This window comes from Saccopteryx bilineata, chromosome 5 (assembly GCF_036850765.1).
Source record: "Saccopteryx bilineata isolate mSacBil1 chromosome 5, mSacBil1_pri_phased_curated, whole genome shotgun sequence".
In the NCBI taxonomy this organism is placed as follows: domain Eukaryota; kingdom Metazoa; phylum Chordata; class Mammalia; order Chiroptera; family Emballonuridae; genus Saccopteryx; species Saccopteryx bilineata.
In genome coordinates, this window is record NC_089494.1 from 145152521 (window position 1) to 145175306 (window position 22786).

At 37.0% G+C, this 22786-nt stretch overlaps 1 protein-coding gene across 3 annotated transcripts in view; it reads right to left on the minus strand.

The window, feature by feature from the left end:
• The window catches only part of PLXDC2 (plexin domain containing 2), a 521092-nt gene that overhangs the window by 130501 nt on the left and 367805 nt on the right, over window positions 1-22786 (minus strand). For all 3 annotated transcript variants that reach the window (XM_066233239.1, XM_066233238.1, XM_066233237.1), the window contains one exon: window positions 18675-18774. In XM_066233239.1, coding sequence (XP_066089336.1) covers window positions 18675-18774 — 100 coding nt within the window. The remainder of the gene's footprint in view (window positions 1-18674; window positions 18775-22786) is intronic.

Here is a 22786-nt window from a genome sequence, read left to right on the forward strand (position 1 = left end):
AATGGGAAGAGGACATGAACAGACACTTCTCCCAGGAAGAAATACAAATGGCCAACAGATATATGAAAAGATGCTCATCTTCTTTAGCTATTAGAGAAATGCAAATCAAAACTACAATGAGATACCACCTCACACCTGTTAGATTAGCTATTATCAACAAGACGGGTAATAGCAAATGTTGGAGAGGCTGTGGAGAAAAAGGAACCCTCATTCACTGTTGGTGGGAATGTAAAGTAGTACAACCATTATGGAAGAAAGTATGGTGGTTCCTCAAAAAACTGAAAATAGAACTATCTTATGACCCAGCAATCACTCTACTGGGTATATACCCCCAAAACTCAGAAACATTGATACGTAAAGACACATGTAGCCCCATGTTCATTGCAGCATTGTTCACAGTGGCCTAGACATGGAAACAACCAAAAAGCACTTCAATAGAAGACTGGATAAAGAAGATGTGGCACATATACCCTATGGAATACTACTCAGCCATAAGAAATGATGACATCGGATCATTTACAACAAAATGTTGGGATCTTGATAACATTAAACAGAGTGAAATAAGTAAATCAGAAAATACCAAGAACTACATGATTCCATACATTGGTGGGACATAAAAATGAGACTAAGAGACATTAGTATGGTGGACAATAGTATGGTGGTTACCAGGGTGGGGGGAAGGGTGTGGTGCGGGAAGGTAGGAGGGAGAGGGGAAGGGGAAAGGGGAGGGGAACAAAGAAAACTAGATAGAAGGTGATGGAGGACAATCTGACTTTGGGTGATGGGTATGCACCATAATTGAATGACAAGGTAACCTGGACATGTTTTATTTGAATATATGTCACCCCATTAACATTAATAAAAATTTATTTATAAAAAATAAAATAAAATAAATAAACTCACTGAAATCACACTAAGGCCTTGAATGGGCTTCTAGAGATTTGTCTTCTGACTTATCTTAGAAAAAATTCAATTTTGATTAAAGTTAATAGACCCAACAATGATCTTCTTTAGGACATAAAGCATAAATATTATAATGACTCAGAAGACAGTGCACTGGCATTTAGTAAAAGTGTTTATGAAATGTAGATATGGATACATCCAGGAGGAAAACCAAACATCTACTTACAACATACAAACATCTCTTCTTTTCTCCACTCACATCCTTCCACCCATTTCTCATTATTCACCATGAAATTCTATTCCAGAAGAGGAATGGGGAGAGCACTGCCCAAAATAAATTCTTGGGGTTAAGAATGAGTCTAGAGCTAATCACTGAATATAGCATCAGGCTTATCAGATTAGAAAACACTGTTTAGAACCCTAATCCAATGAATTTCTCTTGGTGTAAATAGAAGATGCATGCAGAATATTCACAGGTTAAGTTTATCAGACTTTTGAAAACACGTTGACTTCATGAGGCACATGAATCATGTCTTCTTCTTTATTTAATTTTAAGGCATATAAAAAGATTATTCAGCTTCTGCTTTTGTCTAAATAGGATGCATTCCAACATATTAATTTACCATGTATTGTGCTAAGCAATTTACTTCTCAGAAATAAATAAATGATATGACCTTGCCACTGAGATGGAGGTTTTGAGTCTTTGTCCTAAAGTTCACAAAGTATCAATTATTTTAGCAGATGCTGAAAATACTACTTTTCTTTTCATTTCATATCATACTTTGAAAAATTCAAACTACTAACATAATGTCTGTGAAGACTCTGGGAGTTAATTATTGATCATGCCTATGGGGTAAAGGGAAAAAGTACCCCTTTTTCGGCTATGCTTGTTCCATCACCTACCAGACACCTCCAACTATGGGGAGGAGATTAACAAAACCAAAATTAATGAGAATAAATTTTATTTGATGACCTGCCAATTAAAGAGAGCTTTCAAATGGCCATTTCTGTTGCATTTCAAAGATACTCCTGTCAACGACAAGTAATTAAGAATCTGTTCCTGGTAGCTCCTGCCAATACTAGAAGCTTTCATTTGATTCCAGAAACGTATTTAGCCCATGCATTGTGTTTGGAAAGTCAGACAAAGTAATGTATCATACATTCAGTCATACTAACGATACAGCTTCAACTGTCCTCTTACAACTTTAAAAAACCAAAATCAACCATCATGACCATTAAGAGCTTTTAAAATTAAAAAAGAAAACAAATCTCTGAGCAGATGAACAAAAAATAAGTTCAGTAATCAAAATCTTCAGGTGATATGATTCAAAATTTAATTACTGAATTGCATTTTTTTTAATTCTGAGCAATATCTGCAGGAGAAATAGAGTGATCCTACAAAAAACACCAGGAATCCTCTCCAATCGATATTAACTCTAGCCAAAATAATCACAGTTTAATGAGTACCCCGTGGCATGACTAAACATGATCTAGTCTATTAGCTTGTCTTGAAAGCTAACATTCACATAGAAAATGTATGAGTAATTTCCTATATTGGCTGGTTCTTATATTTATATAAACATTTTAATAGCTTGTCTGCATTGTCATGTAAATGATTTGCTAACATATCGTTATGTATGCATTGCCAATGCTTAATGATTGGTCTGAATGAATATTTCTTATTTTCCTTTCCAGTTCCAATTGAGCCTACCACACAATACCATTTACTGAACACTCTTTAATGTAAATAGCATATAATGTACAATTACAATTTCATACCCAGCACAGACTCAAGATAAAAACAGACTCTTGAAAAAAGAAGTGCACTGTTTCAGCAATTATAAGCTTTCCACACAAAAATGCACTGCATTAATAGAATTAGCTAGTTTTAGTTGTCAAATAAAGCATCTACATATTGAAGATGCTTTTGCCTCAAACTTTTAAAAAACTTTCCTCTATACTACTCACTCTATTAAATAGTAATGTAATTTGCATTGGATAAGGCAACATAAAATTTAGGTGACTATGAAGTGCTAAACTGAACCGTTTAGATATTCCTCTCATCATTGCCTCACTGCTTACAGAGTTTTGGGATACTGCTAAAACCAAATGGCCAGATTTTAGATGTTATTTGAGCTTTCAAAAAGAAAATCAGACACTTAAAAAACTTCACTTTTGTCCTTCTTCCACATATATTTTCTAATGGCTTAACCAAGATGCATTTCCTGAACTCCTTCAGTAATCACTTTGCCCAAGAACAGGTCTGTAAATGGTCACTGTATTGTTCCAGTGGGTTAACCTGTGTTTCGGAGGCTCAACTAACACCATGGTTCCCACTGGCCCAAGGACTTACTCTCTGAACATGGAGCTTCCACAAGGGGGATACGTTTAGCTACTCTTGAGATTTATGAGGAGATTTCTGTAATGTACATTTGTAATGTCATTAATTTTTTTTCTAAGTGAAAAGAAAGATTAAACTTTATAAAATAAAACTGGGTAAAAACAGCAAATTTTTTTATTTTAAAATCAAGGTTTTGGCAAGCTTTCAGTGCTAAATTACTCAGAAACTTGGCACTTAAACGAGGAACTAACACTATATTTTTTAAGAAACTAAATTTCCTATAGCAACGTGCAATTGGAAAAATTAGCATGTGGACATGTTTATTAATATAGGCAATGAGTATTAGTTAAAAATAGAAATATTCTTTGTATTGTAGGGGAGCATAAGTTAAAATAGAAATAATCATAATGTAATAGGAAAAAAGTAAAATAATTTTAAAGGAAACTGTAAAAAAAGTGGAAAATCTAATCTCTATTGTCATAATTTAAAACAAAAATGGCAGATATAACTTGATAGAAAAATTCAGTTTAGAATATATCTATATATGTGTGTGTATATGTACACACACATACACACACACACACATAAATAAAAACAAATAAGTAGCAGAGATAGTGAGACAGATTCCTGCATTTGCTCCACCAGAATCCACCCAACAACTCCTGTCTAGGGAAGAGGCTCAAGTACCAAGCTATTTTTAGTGCCTGAGACTGATATGCCTCAGTGCCTGGGGCCACACTTTAACCAACTGGGCCACTGGCTATGGGAGGGCAACAAGGAGAGAAGGGGAGGTGATAATCAGATGGTTGCTTTTCCTGTGTGCCCTGACTGGGAATTGAACCAGGGCCATCCATAAGCTAGGTTAACACTATCCACTGAGCAACTAGTCAGGGCCAGTATAGGCTATTTTTGAGAACTGTTTTGACTAGATGAACTTTTGATTCACAATTTTTAATAAAATAAAAAACATTAAGCTGAGTTTCTCTTCTCTAACCAATAAACCCTAGCCTAATATGTACCCTATAGATATTTATTGAATAACTTAATGTTGAAATGTCTTGAATTTTGAAAAATGTATTAAATTATTTTCTGTGACTTTTAGAATTTTATACTAGAAATAAAATAATTCAAATATTATTAAATAAATCGAGGGATATACCTATATACCAGGTAATGTTTATGTTATCTGAGATAGGTATAGAATAAAAAGTCAATAAATGAATAAATAGAAACAACAGGGAACAATTTAATCACAAGTCCCTGTAGAAATTCTTATTTATTTTTTTGTTCATAGAAATGCTAAGAAAACTCTCCAATATGTTAAAATGAACCAATCAGCAATTTCCAATATCTGAAAATTCTTAAACTTTTGTTTCTTTTTAAAAACCAGGTCAGGGTCTATCAAATAGGATATATTAGAAATGATAAAAATGATAAAAATAAGCCTGACCAGGCGGTGGCACAGTGGATAGAGCATTGGACTGGGATGCGGAAGATCCAGGTTGGAGACCCTGAGGTCACCAGTTTGAGCGTGGGCTCATCTGGTTTGAGCAAAGCTCACCACCTTGGACCCAAGGTTGCTGGCTTGAGCAAGGGGTTACTCAGTCTGCTGAGTAACATACAAGAAAGTAATCAGTGAACAACTAAGGTGTCGCAACAAAAAACTAATGATTAATGCTTCTCATCTCTCTCTGTTCCTGTCTGTCTGCCCCTATCTATCCCTCCTCTCTCTGACTCTCTCTTTGTTAAAAAAAAAAAAAAAAAAAAAAAAAAAAAGGATAAAAATAACACTTTGTATAATGCTTTCTATCTTGGAAGAGTTTTAGAAAAGAATATTTGATGGGTGAAATTGTCATGATATTTACTTTTTCCTTTTGCTGAGCTCTGAGTGAGTTGGTGCATGCTTGAAAACCTAAGAACCAATGAAGCTGTGCCCCACAAAAAAGCAATTTCATCTTCTGAGAAATGAATAATTTGAAGTGTTTTTCATTTTGAGAAGAGAGGAGGTAAAGTGACACAGGTCACTGAAGGATCTGATTGATCTGTCCTTAAATGAATGAAAAGAACCTGATAACTTTAAAAATAATCACTGAGGCTCGGTTCATCTGAAAGAGTTTTAATTGGGTTATATAAACTATTATGAAAGATTAGTAATCTTCAAGTTTTTTATTGATTTTTTAGTTTGTCAACATTTTATTATTAATACTATAATTGCTACCACCAAATCAAAACTACATATTGTGTTCTATGGAGTAAATTAGTTATAATGGAATGCTTAATTTAAAATATATTATTTAATCATATCTAAAATTCAAAGACCATTTAAAGGTCGGTCAAAGAAGCCAAAAATCTGTTTATGTATATATTATAGTTGAAATTTGAAAATTAATTTTATTTAAATATGTGTATGATTTATTGACACCCTGTCCAATCTAACTAGTAGTCACATGCATGACTTTAATATTAATTAAATTCAATTAAAAATTCCATTCCTATTTTACTAGCTTCATGTCAAGAACATAGTAGCCACATGTAGATAGTGAGACCATACAGAATAGTTCAGATTTAGACAATTTCATCAGTGTAGAAGTTCTATTGAACAGTACTGGTCTATGTAACATTATAATTTTTGAGAATTAAAGCTTAAGACAGTTTTCATAGTAAAAAGCAAATCTCTGTTTTTGTTGATTTCTTTTCTAGTCTGTAAACATAATTTTGATCAAGTTCTTTGGAAAACTACTGCCTGATTTGTAACCTTATATAGAGCCCATATATGGCAAACTATATATAATGTTACTCAAAGACTTCACTGAGGATTCCAAGATGGTTACAGAGTAAGCAGACGTTCCAACTGCCACCTCCCAGGACAAAATTGGATTACAACTTAATTTAAGAATAATCATCTTGAAAAACTGACTTTGGACTACACCAGGGGTAGTCAACCTTTTTATACCTACCGCCCTCTTTTGTATCTCTGTTAGTAGTAAAATTTCCTAACCGTCCACCGGTTCCGTAGTAATGGTGATTTATAAAGTAGGGAAGTAACTTTACTTTATAAAATTTATAAAGCAGAGTTACAGCAAGTTAAAGCATATAATAATGATTACTTACCAAGTACTTTATATCAGATTTTCGCTAAGTTTGGCAGAATAAATCTTTATAAAACAACTTACCATAGTTAAATCTATCTTTTTATTTATACTCTGGTTGCTCCGCTACCGCCCACCATGAAAGCTGGAATGCCCACTAGTGGGCAGTAGGGACCAGGCTGACTACCACTGGACTAAATGAAAAGGAGTCTATTACCAAGGATCACAGAAGAAGCCACACCGAGACTGGAAGGAAGAGTGGAGACGCGGAAAGGGCTGCCTGCTCCCAGGGGCAAGCTGCACCTAAGGGTCGGGAGGAACTCTCTCTGGTGGAGGGTCGCCTTGAGAGGTGTGGGTCCTCAGGTCCAGGCCCGGAGCCCCAGTCTAAAGCCCCAGAGCCTAAAAGAGGCACCCAAACAGCATTTGGAGGTGAAAAGAGCTGGGTTTCTGTCTGCAAGAAAGACATAGAGCTCTTGGAGATTTAGGCTCCATCATAAAGGGCCCACACAGAAAATCTTGTTCACAGCCACTTACTCAGGGCTCCAGTGGAGGGAGAGCTGAGAGGAATAAAGATGCATTAAGAGAGTATAAAGTGGAGGCCTAGGGAGAGACACTGTGGGAGACAGCCACTGGAATTCCTGTGCTGAGTCATTCTCTAATACTGCAGCCGCCATCTTTCTTGGGTGGAGCAGTCCCCTGTGAGCGGCATCACACTGAGGAAAAGCAGCTGCTCTACCTCAGGAATCTCTCCTACCCAATCATGGAGATGGGGTCGCACTGAGATGTCAGGAAGTAGTGGGTATGTCAGTGACTCAGTTTTCTGATGGTGAGGACAGACCTTCCCCCCACGTGCTCCCAAATCTAAGATTGGTGCTTCTACCTCATGGTAGAAACTGTCCGGAGAGCGAGCAGACCACACGCCTGAATCTCAGAGGACACACTCGCTGGATTCTTGTGGCCACACCCTACTGAGGTCTGTGAGAAAAGTCTGGACAGACTGACACCTGGGGCCAGGGTCAGAGCCACACCCACCACCCTTCCTAATCCCTGAATTGCTGCAGGCTCTAGATTTTACCAGAGGTTTTTTTTCAGTGGCTGAGCCCAACAAGCAGCCAACAGACAGAGGCTGCAGAGGCGGGACTCAGGGAACCTTGGTCTTTTAAGTGGACCACCCCCCAGGCCCCAAGTGGGTAAAAGACAGTGTAGGTGTGCAGCTTGCTATTTCCATGAGCACCTGGGCCCAGCAGAGGCAGCCACAAACTCTGGATTGCTTATAGTTCCAAGAAGATTGCTGAGGTCCAGTCACGGGAAGTGTCTCCTACTGGTCTGTGCAGAGTTCCTGCCAGGGAGGCCCAGGTCTGGCACATCCAGTGGCCAGCTGTGTAGAGCATTGGTTCAGGACCTAACAACCCTTGCTTGAATGGTATCTAAAGGAAGGGCTCCTCACACCTGGCCCAAGTAAGGCTAGTTCTACTCTCTGATCAGCACTGGCACAGCGGCTCATGTGTATTAGATAGGGTGGAGCTTCACAGTCAGCCGGCCAGGGTGCTGGATATTCTGCCCTGTTGGGCTACATTCCACAGGGGAAAGAGAGAGAAGCTTAGAGTATGAAAATTTAAAGTGTGGCTCCCATGATCCTATTGTTAGATCTGGCCAAGGAGCTTAGCCACTTTCTGGAGGGGCACAGTTAGCCCAGGAGAGGACTTTCTCAGTCTTTCTCCCTAAGAGCAGAGTCTCACCAGCTATAAGAACTTCTGCAGAGAGGACTGTTGGCCACACTCAATCTGAATCTGCTGCTCACCTTGTTGGGGAGAAATAAAATGTGAATATCCAACAGTAACTGAGGGGTTAGGCTCAGGAGTACGGGCCACATTACCCATACTGAGCTCCTGACCAAGAGACCCATGAAGTAGAGGGTCCCACTAATGTTGTATTCCCGACCTCAGTTGCCATAACCCAACAAGCTTGCAACCTGCTGAGGGTTTGGTTGGGTGAGGTCGGTCTGGGCTCACACTAGTCTTTCTAAACAAGACTCTGTGGGAAGATCAAGCAGCTGTAAGAGGAAGTGGAGCAGCTGAAAAGTGGAGGCAAATTATATGGAGCTTGGGGCTTTTATGGAGTTGCTGTCAGCTCTAAGCAGGAGGAAGCTGATCCTTATACACAGGTTGGCCCCTCCCATACTACCCAAGCACAGAAAATGCGGACACAGATGGCAAAAAGAGCAGTAGCTGCAGACAGGTAGTCCACAGCGGTTACAAATGACAGCTGACACCAATGCAAGAAGATCTAAAACCAACATAATTGGTAGTGGGTGGTAGACAGCACCAACCTTAGACTCAGCTAGCTATACAAGCAACATGCCCAAAGGAGGAGTGTAGCAGGCACCAGACACTGGGAAGAATAAATATGCCCAACAGGAGAGACTTTACACAGTGTGTAATATACATAATTAAGGTTGATCCTTAGAAGCAGCCAGCCTGAAGGAATAACCATACCCATGAAAGGACCAACTGCATTCAATACTCACATAAAGAGGAGGGAAAATAGTACCCTCAAGAAGTATTCCTGGAACAAGGAAAAAAGGTGGCATGGAGGTCAGAACCACTAATTTATTTATTTTCCTCATAAAGACCCACAAAAATTTCAAAGCCAGACAGAGCTATCTAACACAGACAAAATGGGCAGATAAAGAAATGTGACCCAAATGAATCAACAAGAGAAATCCCCAGAAAAAGAACTAAATGAAATGGAAGTAACCAAACTAACAGATACAGAGTTTAAAATAATGATTTTTAAGATGTTCAAGGATCTTTGAGCAACAATGGATGGACATAATGAGCACTGAAGTAAAAAAAAAAATAGCAAGCATCAAAAAGGACATTGAAATCATAAAAAAGAACCAGTCAGAAATGATAAATACAATATAAAAAATAAAGACTGCACCAGAATCAACAGCAGGCTGGATGAAGCAGAGGATTGGATCAGTAATTTAGAAGACAAGATAAACATAAGTACAGAAGTAGATAAACAAGAAGGTACAAAAAGACTGTGGAAACTCTAAGAGAGCTCTGTGGTAACATGAAGAAAAACAACATCCTCATCATAGGGGTTTCTGAAGGAGAAGAGAATGAACAAGGGTTAAATAACCTGTTTGAAGAAATCATAGCTGAAAATTTCCCTAAATTGATGAAGGAAAATGTCAAACAAGTTCAAGAAGCACAGAGTCCAATTAAAGAGAAACCCAAGGAGGCTTACACCAAGGAACATCATAATTAAAATGCTAAAGTTAAGAGACAAAGAAAGACTACTAAAAGCTTCAAGAAAAAAGTAGTTAATTAACAACAGAGGAGCCCCCATCAGGATGACATCTGACTTCCCAACAGAAACACTTGAGGCCAGAAGGGATTGGCAAGAAATTTTCAAAGTGATGCTAAACAAGAACCTACAACCAAGACTACTTTATCCAGGAAGGCTATCATTTAAATTGAAGGAGAAATAAAAAGCTTTCCAGACACACACACACACAAAAACACAAAACAAAACTCAAGGAATTCATTACAAGCAAACTGGTACTGCAAGAAATGTTAAATGGACTGAAGTAAAAAGAGGAAAGGAAAAAAAAAAGTAATTTGAGAAAAAGAGGGTTGTAGATTTAAAGACTAAAATGTCAATAAATAAGTACATGTCAATAATAACCTTAAATGTAAATGGATTAAATGCTCCAATCAAAAGACATAGGGTAGCTGAATGGATAAGAAAACAAAACCCATACATATGCTGTCTAGAAGAGACCCACCTCAGAACAAAAGATATACATAGACTGAAAGTGAATGGATGGAATAAAGTATTTCATGCAAATGGAAATGAATAAAAGCTGGGGTGGCAATACTTGTATCTGACAAAATAGCCTTTAAAACAAAGGCTATAGTAAGGGATAAAGAAGGTCACTACATAATGATAAAGGGAGCGATCCATTTATAAACAGGAGGATATAACCATTGTAAATATTTATGCACCTAATATAGGAGCACCTAAATATAGAACGCAAAATGTCCATTTTGATGGACATAAAGGGTGAGATAGACAGCAATACTATAGTAGTAGGGGATTTTAATACCCCACTAACATCAATGGATAGATCCTCCAGACAGAAAATTAACAAAGAAACAGTGGCCTTAAATGACACACTAGATTAACTGAATTTAACTGATATCTTCAAAACCTTCACCCCAAAGCTGCAGAATATACATTCTTTTCAAGTGCTCATGATACATTCTCTAGGACAGACCACATGTTTGAACACAAAACAAGTTTCAATAAATTTAAGAAGACTGAAATCATATCAAGCATCTTCCCTGATCACAGCCCAAGTGTCCATCAGGGGACTAGTAGATTAAAAGCTGTGGTACATATACACAATGGAATACTAATCAGCCACAAAAAAAGAAGGAAATAATACATTTTGCAATGGCATGGAGACCTGGAGATTATTATGCTAAGTGAAATAACCCAGGCAGAGAAAGACAAATATCATATGATTTCACTTATATGTGGAATCTAATGAACAAAGTGAACTGAGGATCAGAATACAGGTAGAGGCGGGTCACAGGGAGCAGAGGGACAGCTGTCAGAGGGAAGGGGGAGAAGGTGATAGGATCAGAGAAGATGAAGCGATTAATGAAATTATATATACATAACATATACAGATAACAGGACAGCATACCCCAGAGGGAAGGGGGTAGGGAGCTAGGGAGAAGGGGGCAAAAAGGGTGTAATGGGGACATGGAGGGTGAGGGTAGAATGTTGAGTAGGACACTTGAATCCATGTTAACACAATAAATTAAAATTAATGAAAAAAATTTTAAAAAGAGTTCACTGAACCTCTAAATGTTTAAAAAGTATATTTTTTCCAAATTAGTTGTCAGTATCATTTTTTTAAATGCCAATTTTTTTACTGAGTTGTGAATAATAACCAACAAAGCAAAGGCACATGGTAGCATGACCAATGTCAAGAAATTTAAAACAGCCTGACCAGGCGGTGGCGCAGTGGAATGAGCGTTGGACTGGGATGCAGAGGACCCAGGTTCGAGACCCCGAGATCGCCAGCTTGAGCAAGGGCTCATCTGGTTTGAGCAAAAGCCCACCAGTTTGAACCCAAGGTCGCTGGCTCCAGCAAGGGGTTACTCGGTCTGCTGAAAGCCCACAGTCAAGGCACATATGAGACAGCAATCAATGAACAACTAAGATGTTGCAACGCGCAATGAAAAACTAATGATTGATGCTTCTCATCTCTCTCCGTTCCTGTCTGTCTGTCCCTGACTATCCCTCTCTCTGACTCACTCTCTGTCTCTGTAATAAAAAAATAAAATAAAAAAATAAAAATTTAAAACAGCAGATCCAGATGAGAAAGGTATTGAAGTGTATGAAAGACCCAGATTAATTTACTGCTAGTGAGAAGAATAAAGTAGAAAGTCTAAGGCAGTGGTAGTCAACCTGGTCCCTACCGCCCACTAGTGGGCATTATAGCTTTCATGGTGGGCGGTAGCAGAGCAACTAAAGTATTATATAAATAAAAAGATAGATTTAACTATAGTAAGTTGTTTTATAAAAATTTATTCTGCCAAATTTAGCGAAAATCCATCATAAAGTACTTGGTAAGTAATTATTATTATTATATGCTTTAACTTGCTGTAACTCTGCTTTATAAATTTTATAAAGTAAAGTTACTTCCCTACTTTATAAATCACCATTACTGTGGAACCGGTGGGCGGTTAGGAAATTTTACTACTAACAGAGATAGAAAAGTGGGTGGTAGGTATAAAAAGGTTGACTACCCTGCTCTAAGGGATTCAGAAATAGTATCATGACTTGTAGTAGAACCATTTCAAGTTAGCTCAGCTGCCTCCCAGACTGGTATCTAGCATGTGCTAGTGAACGTAACATTCCCATTACTAAAATGACAGAGCCTTAGGTTTCGAAATAAAAGAACCAGAAAGTCATGAGTGGATTTTCAGGGTTTATTGCTGAAAATGTTATGCTCATTAAGGTCAGAGAGTGGACAAAAGGTGAGGCTGGATGGGAAGGTCAACTCCTAGAAGATTAAGATTGAAATTCAAAATGTTAAATAGGAGGGAGAGAAACAAACAAGTATGAATGGCACTAGTAAGAACTGCACATTTATCCAAGAAAACCTTGCAAACTGCACACTGCGGAAGGGGATCTGCAGGGACAGAAGCTGAGGCTGACAAAGTCTTCCTTAAGAGAGCTCTTTAATGAGAAGTTATGAAAACTATGCATGGCCTATGAATATATGACAACATTAAAACTTTCTGGTAATTAAAAGAATTAGAGAAACAATGAAATATCACGTTCTTCATATCAACTTAGCAAAGTTTAAGAAATTATAATTGTGTCTGATAGCATTTGGGGAAATGGAATGGAATATAACGCTGGTAGGGGAGTAAATTAGTACAACCTGTATCCAAAGGAATTTATCAAAGTACATAAAAAATTGACATTCAATGGCTGCACACTCACTTTTTTAAGAATCAGATATGTGTAAAAATTTAAAATGATTTTCAGCACTGTTTTACTGATAAATAATACAATAAGCAACCTACATGGCAAACCAGTGCTAAGATAGGTTACATAAATTATAAAACAAAGGAATTTATTGTACCTATTAATGACCACATTTTAGACAAGAACTTAACAATGTAAAAAAAAAAAAAAAAGGTAGAAAAAATAATTATAGCATAATGTCAGTTTTCTTAATGTGTGTGTATATACTGTAAACAAAGATTGGCTGCAGATCAATGTTAACACTGACTGTTATTTTTTTGCATTAACAGATTTATAAACAATTCAAATATTTTTCTTTGTGTAGTCTTTTTGTAGTCTGATGGTTTAGAAATTCCTCTGAATTAGCATGCACTTTGCTTGCTAATTAAAATCCCAAGTATGTTTTTACACTGGTATTTCTGCAATGAAATACCAAACTCATTGCGTGCAGACCTGTTTTTCACATCTGTCCTTGATTTGACCAAATCAGCTGATTTCTGTGGTTCTAAAGTTCTACAGAATAGTTTATGAAAAAGAAAAGGTAATGGAGAGAACCGTACATACAGAGAGATGACAAGACAGAAAAACAAAAAATGTCATGGTTCTAAAGAATGAGTTTCAGAGAGGGAGTGATGGTGTTTCTTAGCGGGAATCCCCTGTGGACCTACTCAAGGAGCCCTTGGCCTGGGTGTCCTCATGTTAGCACCACTGTCTTTTTAAAGTAATGATGTTGATGATAATGAATAAGCAATAAATATAAATACAAATATAGTGCAATATAGTGCTTACTTTGTGCCAGGTACTGCATGCTATAGACACATTCATTTTGTAGATAATAAAAATTATAGAAAAAAAAATAAAATGCCTGATCTAGTAGCAAATCCACTACAGTGTCCCTTATGCTTTCTGGACTTTTAATTAAAATTTATCTTTTATTTTATTTTTTAAATATAAGGCTTAATTTTAACCATAGATTTTTTCTTTTCTTTCTTTCTTTTTACTTTTTTAAGAAGCAAAGGAATTTTTCCCTTGTAACCTCAGAACTCCTTACTAATTTACTAACACTGCCTGGATTCCCTTTGATATTTTAAACTATCAGATCACCTGACCTCTTTGGAAAGATAAAGGCTATATTAATAAATTATTCTTAAAAGTTACATTAAATTCATTTACTATTTAAAAGTTTTTAAAAATTAAAAATAATTTTTTGTTGTTCCTGTTATAATGAAGTGGTGGCGAGAAATCTTCATAATAAATAAATTAAACTTGCCTTATATTTTTTTGAATGCTTCACCAAACCTTCATCAAATCTGCTTAAAAGTATAGCAACTGTGGTCCCACTGGGAAAATTATGCTCAAGATTGTAGCTTGTGTTCTTAGTTTGCCATGGCTAGATTAAGCCAAGGATCTAGGTTCTATACTCCATGTAACCAAAATGAGTAAAAGGGAAGAAAATTGATCTTATGAGAACCAGGTCCTATGTAATGCACCAGGAAATACACAAGAAATGAAACTGCCTCCTACTTAGGATAATGATCAGTTTTTCCTTTACTTAGGAGAAGAAAAAGGGATAACAGAGATGAACTCCTATAACTTGTAGTATGCTAATCTTGGGTTAGCCTAATCTTTGGTGTAAATAAGTATACTAACTACTTTTTTTTTTAGCTGAGACTACAAACAACCTATCTCTCCTCTTATGCAGAAGCTCATGTAACAGATACTCTTACACTATAAATGGGGATTTAAAATATGCGTGTTCCCCAAAAGATTATCAAGTAAAACACACCTATTCCAGTTTTTTTTTCTTGTTGAAATATGGTCTCATCGTAACAGTATGAGTGAGTGGATTAGAAATTCCGAACTGTCATTCCTTTTTGGCTAATTTTCTCAGTGAAGTCAGTAAGTACCTCACAGTTGCTCCAGCATGAGTTTGCGTGAGAAAAGCTTTTCTCTGAACTCAAACCTTGAGTAATTTTTTTAGATTAATGCTGAATCCCAAATTTAAGACAGTCTGTTCTCAAAATCCATATAAGTTTTGCCAATTTATTTGATAAAATTGATTTTGGGGAAAGATATTTTCCCCAATAAACATAATGCTTATTTTATTATAGTATAACAAGGGATGCAAAATTGCATTTAGGGACAATTTAATAATTTATTAAGGTACAATTTTATCATATCTAAGATGTTAGATAAACTCAAATATTAAAATTGTAAGTAATAAAATTTTAAAAATTCTTTTGTATTTTAGGTTTGTTTTTTTCTCTCTAAACAATAAATACTACATCATAACATCAGTGTGGACTAAGATGCCTTCGGAGGAAGCTGGGAATAAAATTCATGGGTGAAAAGAAACCACATATAAACTAAAACTATTATTTCCTTTTACTTGCTCAATAATTGACTAAAGCATGTTTGAGTTAACACCTCTGGAAGAAAGAAGGTGAGAATACTCCAACAGGAGTCCATGTTGGCTTTCCCAGGACTCAGCTTCATATTTAAGAGTTCTGTCAGAATGTCTTTATGTTGCCTACATGTATTAATACATTCTTGCTTTGTTTACAGTACACTTTTGCTTCTGGAATATCCGCCTTGATTTGACAGTTCCCTTCACTGTTGTTTCCCACAAGTTCAGAGTTGGCGATAGAAACTGCCTTCCCCAGCAGAACTGCCCCGTACTAATGCCACTCTAAAAATTGTTGTTGTAATATAAACCCTACAATCTTTCTAGCCAATTATTGCTCTGAAAAATCTAATGTCTACTCCACTCACTGTCTACACGAGAAATGGCATAATTAAAGAAAACTAGCTCGACAATCCTAAAGAAAAGGAATGAAGCTGGGGGCATTACAATACCTGACTTCAAACTATATTATAGGGCCACAACAATCAAAACAGCATGGTATTGGCAGAAAAATAGACACTCAGACCAATGGAACAGAATAGAAAGTCCAGAAATAAAACCACATATATATAGTCAAATAATTTTTGATAAAGGGGCCAACAACACACAATGGAGAAAAGAAAGCCTCTTCAATAAATGGTGCTGGGAAAACTGGAAAGCCACATGCGAAAGAATGAAACTGGACTACAGTTTGTCCCCCTGTACTAAAATTAACTCAAAATGGATCAAAGATCTAAACATAAGACCTGAAACAATTAAGTACATAGAAGAAGACATAGGTACTCAACTCATGGACCTGGGTTTTAAAGAGCATTTTATGAATTTGACTCCAAAGGCAAGAGAAGTGAAGGCAAAAATTAATGAATGGGACTACATCAGACGAAGAAGTTTTTGCTCAGCAAGAGAAACTGAGAGCAAAATAAACAGAAAGCCAACTAAATGGGAAATGATATTTTCAAACAACAGCTCAGATAAGGGCCTAATATCCTAAATATACAAAGAACTCATAAAACTCAACAAAAAACAAACAAACAATCCAATAAAAAAATGGGAAGAGGATATGAACAGACACTTCTCCCAGGAAGAAGTACAAATGGCCAACAGATATATGAAAAGATGCTCATCTTCTTTAGCTATTAAAGAAATGCAAATCAAAACTGCAATGAGATACCGCCTCACCCCTGTTAGATTAGCTATTATTAACAAGACAGGTAATAGCAAATGTTGGAGAGGCTGTGGAGAAAAAGGAACCCTCATACACTGTTGATGGGAATATAAAGTAGTACAACCATTATGGAAGAAAGTATGGTGGTTCCTCAAAAAACTGAAAATAGAACTACTTTATGACCCAGCAATCCCCCTATTGGGTATATACCCAAAAATCTCAGAAACATTGATACGTAAAGACACTTGCAGCCCCATGTTCATTGCAGCATTGTTCACAGTGGCCAGGACATGGAAACAACCAAAAAGCCCGTCAATAGATGACTGGATAAAGAAGATGTGGCACATATACCCTATGGAATACTACTCAGCCATAAGAAATGATGACATCGGATCATTTACAGCAAAATGGTGGGATCTTGATAACAGTATACGAAGTGAAATAAGTAAATCAGAAAAACCAGGAACTGCATTATTCCATATGTAGGTTGGACATAAAAGTGAGACTAAGAGACATTGATAAGAGTGTGGTGGTTACGGGGGGGGGGGGTTGGGGGGAGGGGGGAAAGGGAGAGGGAAAGGGGGAGGGGCACAAAGAAAACTAGATAGAATGTGACAGAGGACAATCTGACTTTGAGTGATGGGTATGCAACATAATTGAATGACAAGATAACCTGGACTTGCCTGACCTGTGGTGGCGCAGTGGATAAAGCGTCGACCTGGAAATGCCGAGGTCGCCGGTTCGAAGCCCTGGGCTTGCCTGGTCAAGGCACATATGGGAGTTGATGCTTCCAGCTCCTCCCCCCGTCTCTCTCCTCTCTCTCTCTCTCTCTATCTCTCCCCCTCTCTCTCTCCTCTCTAAAATGAATAAATAAATTTTAAAAAATTTAAAAAAAATTACTCATAAAAAAAAAAGATAACCTGGACTTTTTATCTTTGAATATATGTATCCTGATTTATTGATGTCGTCCCATTAAAAAAATAAAATTATTTAAAAAAAAAGAAAACTAGCTCGAGTCAAGACTAAACACGTGATATTTTCATTTTATCACTATCATAAAATAAAAAAACTTTGAACAAAAAAAAAGAGAAATAACCTAATCTTGAAGTGCATTTTGTTATCATCTCTTGCTTTCTTTAAGCATGTCTAAAACACAAACAAACAATGGCTATTTACATGATCAGACTACTACGAATAGCACTTACATTTTTCAATTTCTTTTTTGGTTCTTTTTTTAGTACACATGCACGAGAGATAGAGATAGAGAGAGAGAGACAGAGAGAGACAGCAAGGAAGAGAGATGAGAAGCATCAACTCATATTTGCAGCACCTTAGTTGTTCATTGATTGCTTTCTCATATGTACCTTGACCAGGGGGCTCCAGCTGAGCCAGTGACCCCTTGCTCAAGCCAGCAACCAAGGGGTCAGGTCTTAGATCCCATGCTCAAGCCAGTGAGCCCGTGCTCAAGCCAGTGACCTCAGGGTTTCAAAGCTAGGTCTTCGGCATCCCAGGCCAACGTTCTAATCCCTGTTCCACTGCCTGGTCAGGCACATTTTGAATTTCTAATATTATGAGTAACTACCCAAAGTAGCATATATGTTTTTAGTCTACAAAATGCAATCTAGACTAGATAAGCAAAAATGATTTAAACAACAACAACAAATATATATATATATATATATATATATATATATATATACACACACCTTCCCTGGTAGATGTAATTCCACCAAACTTCTTATTTAACTCAATTTAATTTTTTTCTTTAACTTTCCTTAGACTCTCAAGCAGTTTTATATAAACATAGTAAACATAAAATGGCACAAAGCTGTTCATTTGCTCAAAAATGTATTTAACCAAACAAAAAAGTCATACATCTATTATTAAAATAATCTGTCTCTCTTTTATATTCTTATTGTTATTAATAAAAGAAATACATCTGCACAACCAAGCTAACCATCCCAGAGAATCCAAACTACACACTCTTGCCTGGACTATTTAATTTCACTTTACCTAAATTATTAGTTCAAGAGCAACATAGAAAGAGAAAGCAAACCTCAGTAAAAAGTTATAAACCAAACAATATCATGAGAAAGCAGCACTTATCTAAATAATGCCATTGTTCAAAGAGCTAACATATGCCCAGAATACTCTCCTTAACTTTTACCCCAGCAGCGCCTCAGACATTGCCATTACCCTTCTTTTACATACTGGGAATTTGTTGTATCCTGTGGACGACCACAAATGCATCAGACAGGCCCACTTTCACTGGGTGATTGATCGAACTTATCTGTGTGATCAAGACAGGAATCTGAAAAAGAAAAAGGAGATTGCTGTGTTAGATTTTCATTTCAACTTGTTTAAAGGATAAAATCAGGTGGTGGAGATGAACTAGAAGACAGTGAATATTAGGGAAGAAAGACATACAACACCTAAAATCACATCCATTTAGTGCTAAATGATGGGTTAAATGACAAGAGAATTGACAGTCCTACTGCTGGCTAATTGATGATGAAAGCAATAGATTCTCAGAGGATCTCACCAATGCTAGATAATGAAAACTTATCACACAGATGGGTGCACCATGAATGCAGTTAGTGTTGGCTATCATTTCAGAAATAGAAATTGTTCTTGCACTATTTTCCTAGGGAATTAATTATATGTTTATTTTCATAGTTTTTTTTGTTTTAATCCTTGTTTAGAAGTGGACTTATAGTAATTATATGTTTATTTTCATAGTTTTTTTGTTTTAATCCTTGTTTAGAAGTGGACTTATAGATAGAAAACCCGGAGGAAGACTAATGAGCACACTGCTAAATACATACTTAACAATATCATTGTTGATTACTATGTAGTAATATTTGGCAGTTTTTAATGGATGTGAAACTTCACCATTCTGGTTGAAATATATATGGAAAACATGGATTATTATGAGTCAACTCAAGGTCACACTTTTAAAATTTGAACATCAGTAGATCCTAACTCTTAATGTGACAAGTATTTCTAATATTTACAGGTTAAAAATTAGGATACATTGAAACTATAGTAAACATAACACAGCAGTTACAAATGAGACAAACTCTTGAAGTCTATTTTTTTCTAGACTTAGAAGTCTAGACAATAATGATTACTATCTTTATTTTTATAGAAATAAAAATGGGAATTAAGCCATCTTCAATAAATAAAAAGAGAAGAAACAAAAAAGAAAGAATGCACCAAAAAAGTCTTTAAATAGAATAAATAGATTGTGCAGACTATCTGTGAGTAACTCATTAAAAAAAATAATAGATCAGGAATTGTTGTATAAACCTTAACAAATGATATAGCAATAAGGAAAAAATAAACCGCAGAGAAGAAACAATAAGGGCTATACTGCTTATTTTTGCTCATGACATCATGAAATTTAAAAGGGCTATTTTGTTGAAATTGCCCAATTAAGTAGAAATTTTAATGTTTCTGAAATTATCTTGAAATGCGAAAATGGAAGATGACATTTTCCCTTTATGTACTAAATCAACCCTCTCTCAAACAATGCTGTGTGCCAATTTTATATCAGTATGTCCAGTTTTAATCAACATTAAAAACTATTCTAAGCCCTGACTGGTTGGCTCAGCGGTAGAGCGTCGGCCTGGCGTGTGGGGGACCCGGGTTCGATTCCCGGCCAGGGCACACAGGAGAAGCGCCCATTTGCTTCTCCACCTCCCCCCTCCTTCCTCTCTGTCTCTCTCTTCCCCTCCGGCAGCCAAGGCTCCATTGGAGCAAAGATGGCCCGGGCCCTGGGGATGGCTCCTTGGCCTCTGCCCCAGGTGCTAGAGTGGCTCTGATCTCGGCAGAGCTACGCCCCGGAGGGGCAGAGCATCGCCCCTGGTGGGCGTGCTGGGTGGATCCCGGTCGGGCACATGCGGGAGTCTGTCTATCTCTCCCCGTTTCCAGCTTCAGAAAAATACAAAACAACAACAACAAAACTATTCTAATATTTGGACAACAAAAACAAAACAAAACCATTATTTCTGTCCCTAAAAGTGAGTTTTGTTTATGTTTATTAAGTTTAATTTACTAAATGAAACTCTGATACACTTTTCTAGTAATTTACTAAGTCATAGTAGGTATGAAACCCTTTTCTTAATGGACATTATGCTCAGTTATACAGTTTTATACTCCATGAGGAGGAGTACTAATTAATATAAATGTAATTTACATTTAAGATTGACTTACAATTAAAAATGAAAAGACAAAAGGGTGGAGAAAGAATAAAAAAATATATGCAATTTAGGTTATATTTTGAGCAGCCTAATAAGACAAAGTCATAATTTTTTTAAAATAGGCAGGGAGAGAGAGACAGGAACATCAAGGTGCTCCTCAATGTGCCCTGACCAGGGAATCTAACCAGCAACCGCCATGCTTCGGGAGGGTGCTCAAACCAACTGAGCTAGTCAGCCACTGCTTTATTATTATTATTATTATTATTATTATTATTATTACTATTTTATGGATAGATACAGAGAGGAAGGGAGAGAAAGGGGAGGAAAAAGGGAAGCATTCATTTGTTGTTCCACTCAGTTGTGCATTACATGTAACTGGTTGTTTCCCACGTGTGCCCTGACTGGGGATGAAACCCTCAACACTGTTGTTACTGGGTGATGCCTTTAACTGACTGAGGTAACCAGCCAAGGCTCATATTGTTTTTAAACAGTATTATAATAGATGCCTGCCCAGAAGTAAATACAGAAGCTTTGCTATTAGTCTTTGTCACTTGCTCTCATTCTCCAGCACCCATGACTACTGCTTTCCTCACCATGTGTGAAGTATTTTACCAGAAAATTTTGTGTAATTATTGTATTTTTCTTTCTTTTTTTAAAATTACTTTTATTATTATTTATATTTTTAATTGGTTTACTGGGGTGACACTGCTTAATAAAATTATACAGGTTTCTGGTTTACACCTCTATAATATATCATCTGTATACTGTATTGTGTGTTCACCATCCAAAGTCAAGTTTTTTTTCCCCAAAACTCAAAGCAGAACTTGAGTTCTTTCTTTTCTTTCTTTCTTTCTTTCTTTCTTTCTTTCTTTCTTTCTTTCTTTCTTTCTTTCTTTCTTTCTTTCTTTCTTTCTCTTTCTTTCTTTCTTTCTTTCTTTCTTTCTTTCTTTCTTTCTTTCTTTCTTTTGTTTTCTTTTCTTTGTTTGTTTTTCAGAGAGGGAGAGAGAAAGACAGAGAGAGAAAGGGATAGACAGGGACAGACAGACAGGAAGGGAGAGAGGTTAGAAGCATCAACTCATACTTGTGGTACCTTAGTTGTTCACTGATTGCTTTTTCACACGTGCATTGACCAGGTGGCTCCAGCCAAGCCAGTGACCCCTTGCTCAAGCCAGCAGCTTTGGGCTTCAAACCAGCACCATGGGATCATGTCTATGTTCCCATGCTCAAGCTGATGAGCCCACGCTCAAGCGAGGAAGCTCAGGGTTTCGAACCTGGGTCCTAAGCATCCCAGGCCAATGCTCCATCCACTGTACCACTACCTGGTTAAGCAGAACTTGAATTTTATTGCCATCAATTGAAAAATCCTATTATGTTGGTATGAATATTATATTTTCTACCAGAGTTTGTTTTGTGATTATGTCTTGGTGCCTGCGACACCTCCTGGTATAGTAGCTTTCTGTTCTCTTCAGATTTTCACTCTACCTTTTCTATCCCTTCCTATCTTCTTCCTCCTTTAGAAATCTTTCATTTGGTTTTGTTTTCTCCACCTCTTTCCTTCCTTTTATTGCCTCCCTTCATATTTTGTCTTGAAGTCAATCCCTCTCCTCCTGAGGTTGATGGCAGTAATGACCTCAATCCATGCGTCCTGTATCCATGCTTCTTCCCTTTTCCCTTGGTCCACTTCCACTTTGACTCGGCTCAGTAACATGGCAAAAGAAGATAACAACAAATGTGAAGCAAAAAGGAGGCTCAAAAACATGCTTGAATGCTCCCACCTCCTTTTTGGTCCCCTGCCACTGCCATGAGGAGGTACTTTGCTGGGCTGTGGAGGATATGTGAGGGACATGTGCAAAAATAGTCTCCTTCCAACAGAGATCATCCTTGGCCAGGAGCCCTTAGGCAATCTACCAGCACACAGCTGACACGTGAGTGAGCCCAGCTGAGGTCAGCAGAATGCAATCCAGATTAGTGAAACCACCACACTGATCCATGGATATCTTGTGAGAAATAAGAAATGTGGTTGTTTTAAAACACTACCTTTTGGGGTGATCTGTTACGCAGCCTTGGCTGAATTGCTTTTGGTGTCTTTTAGGAATTAAGAGATTATCACTGGAGCAGGAG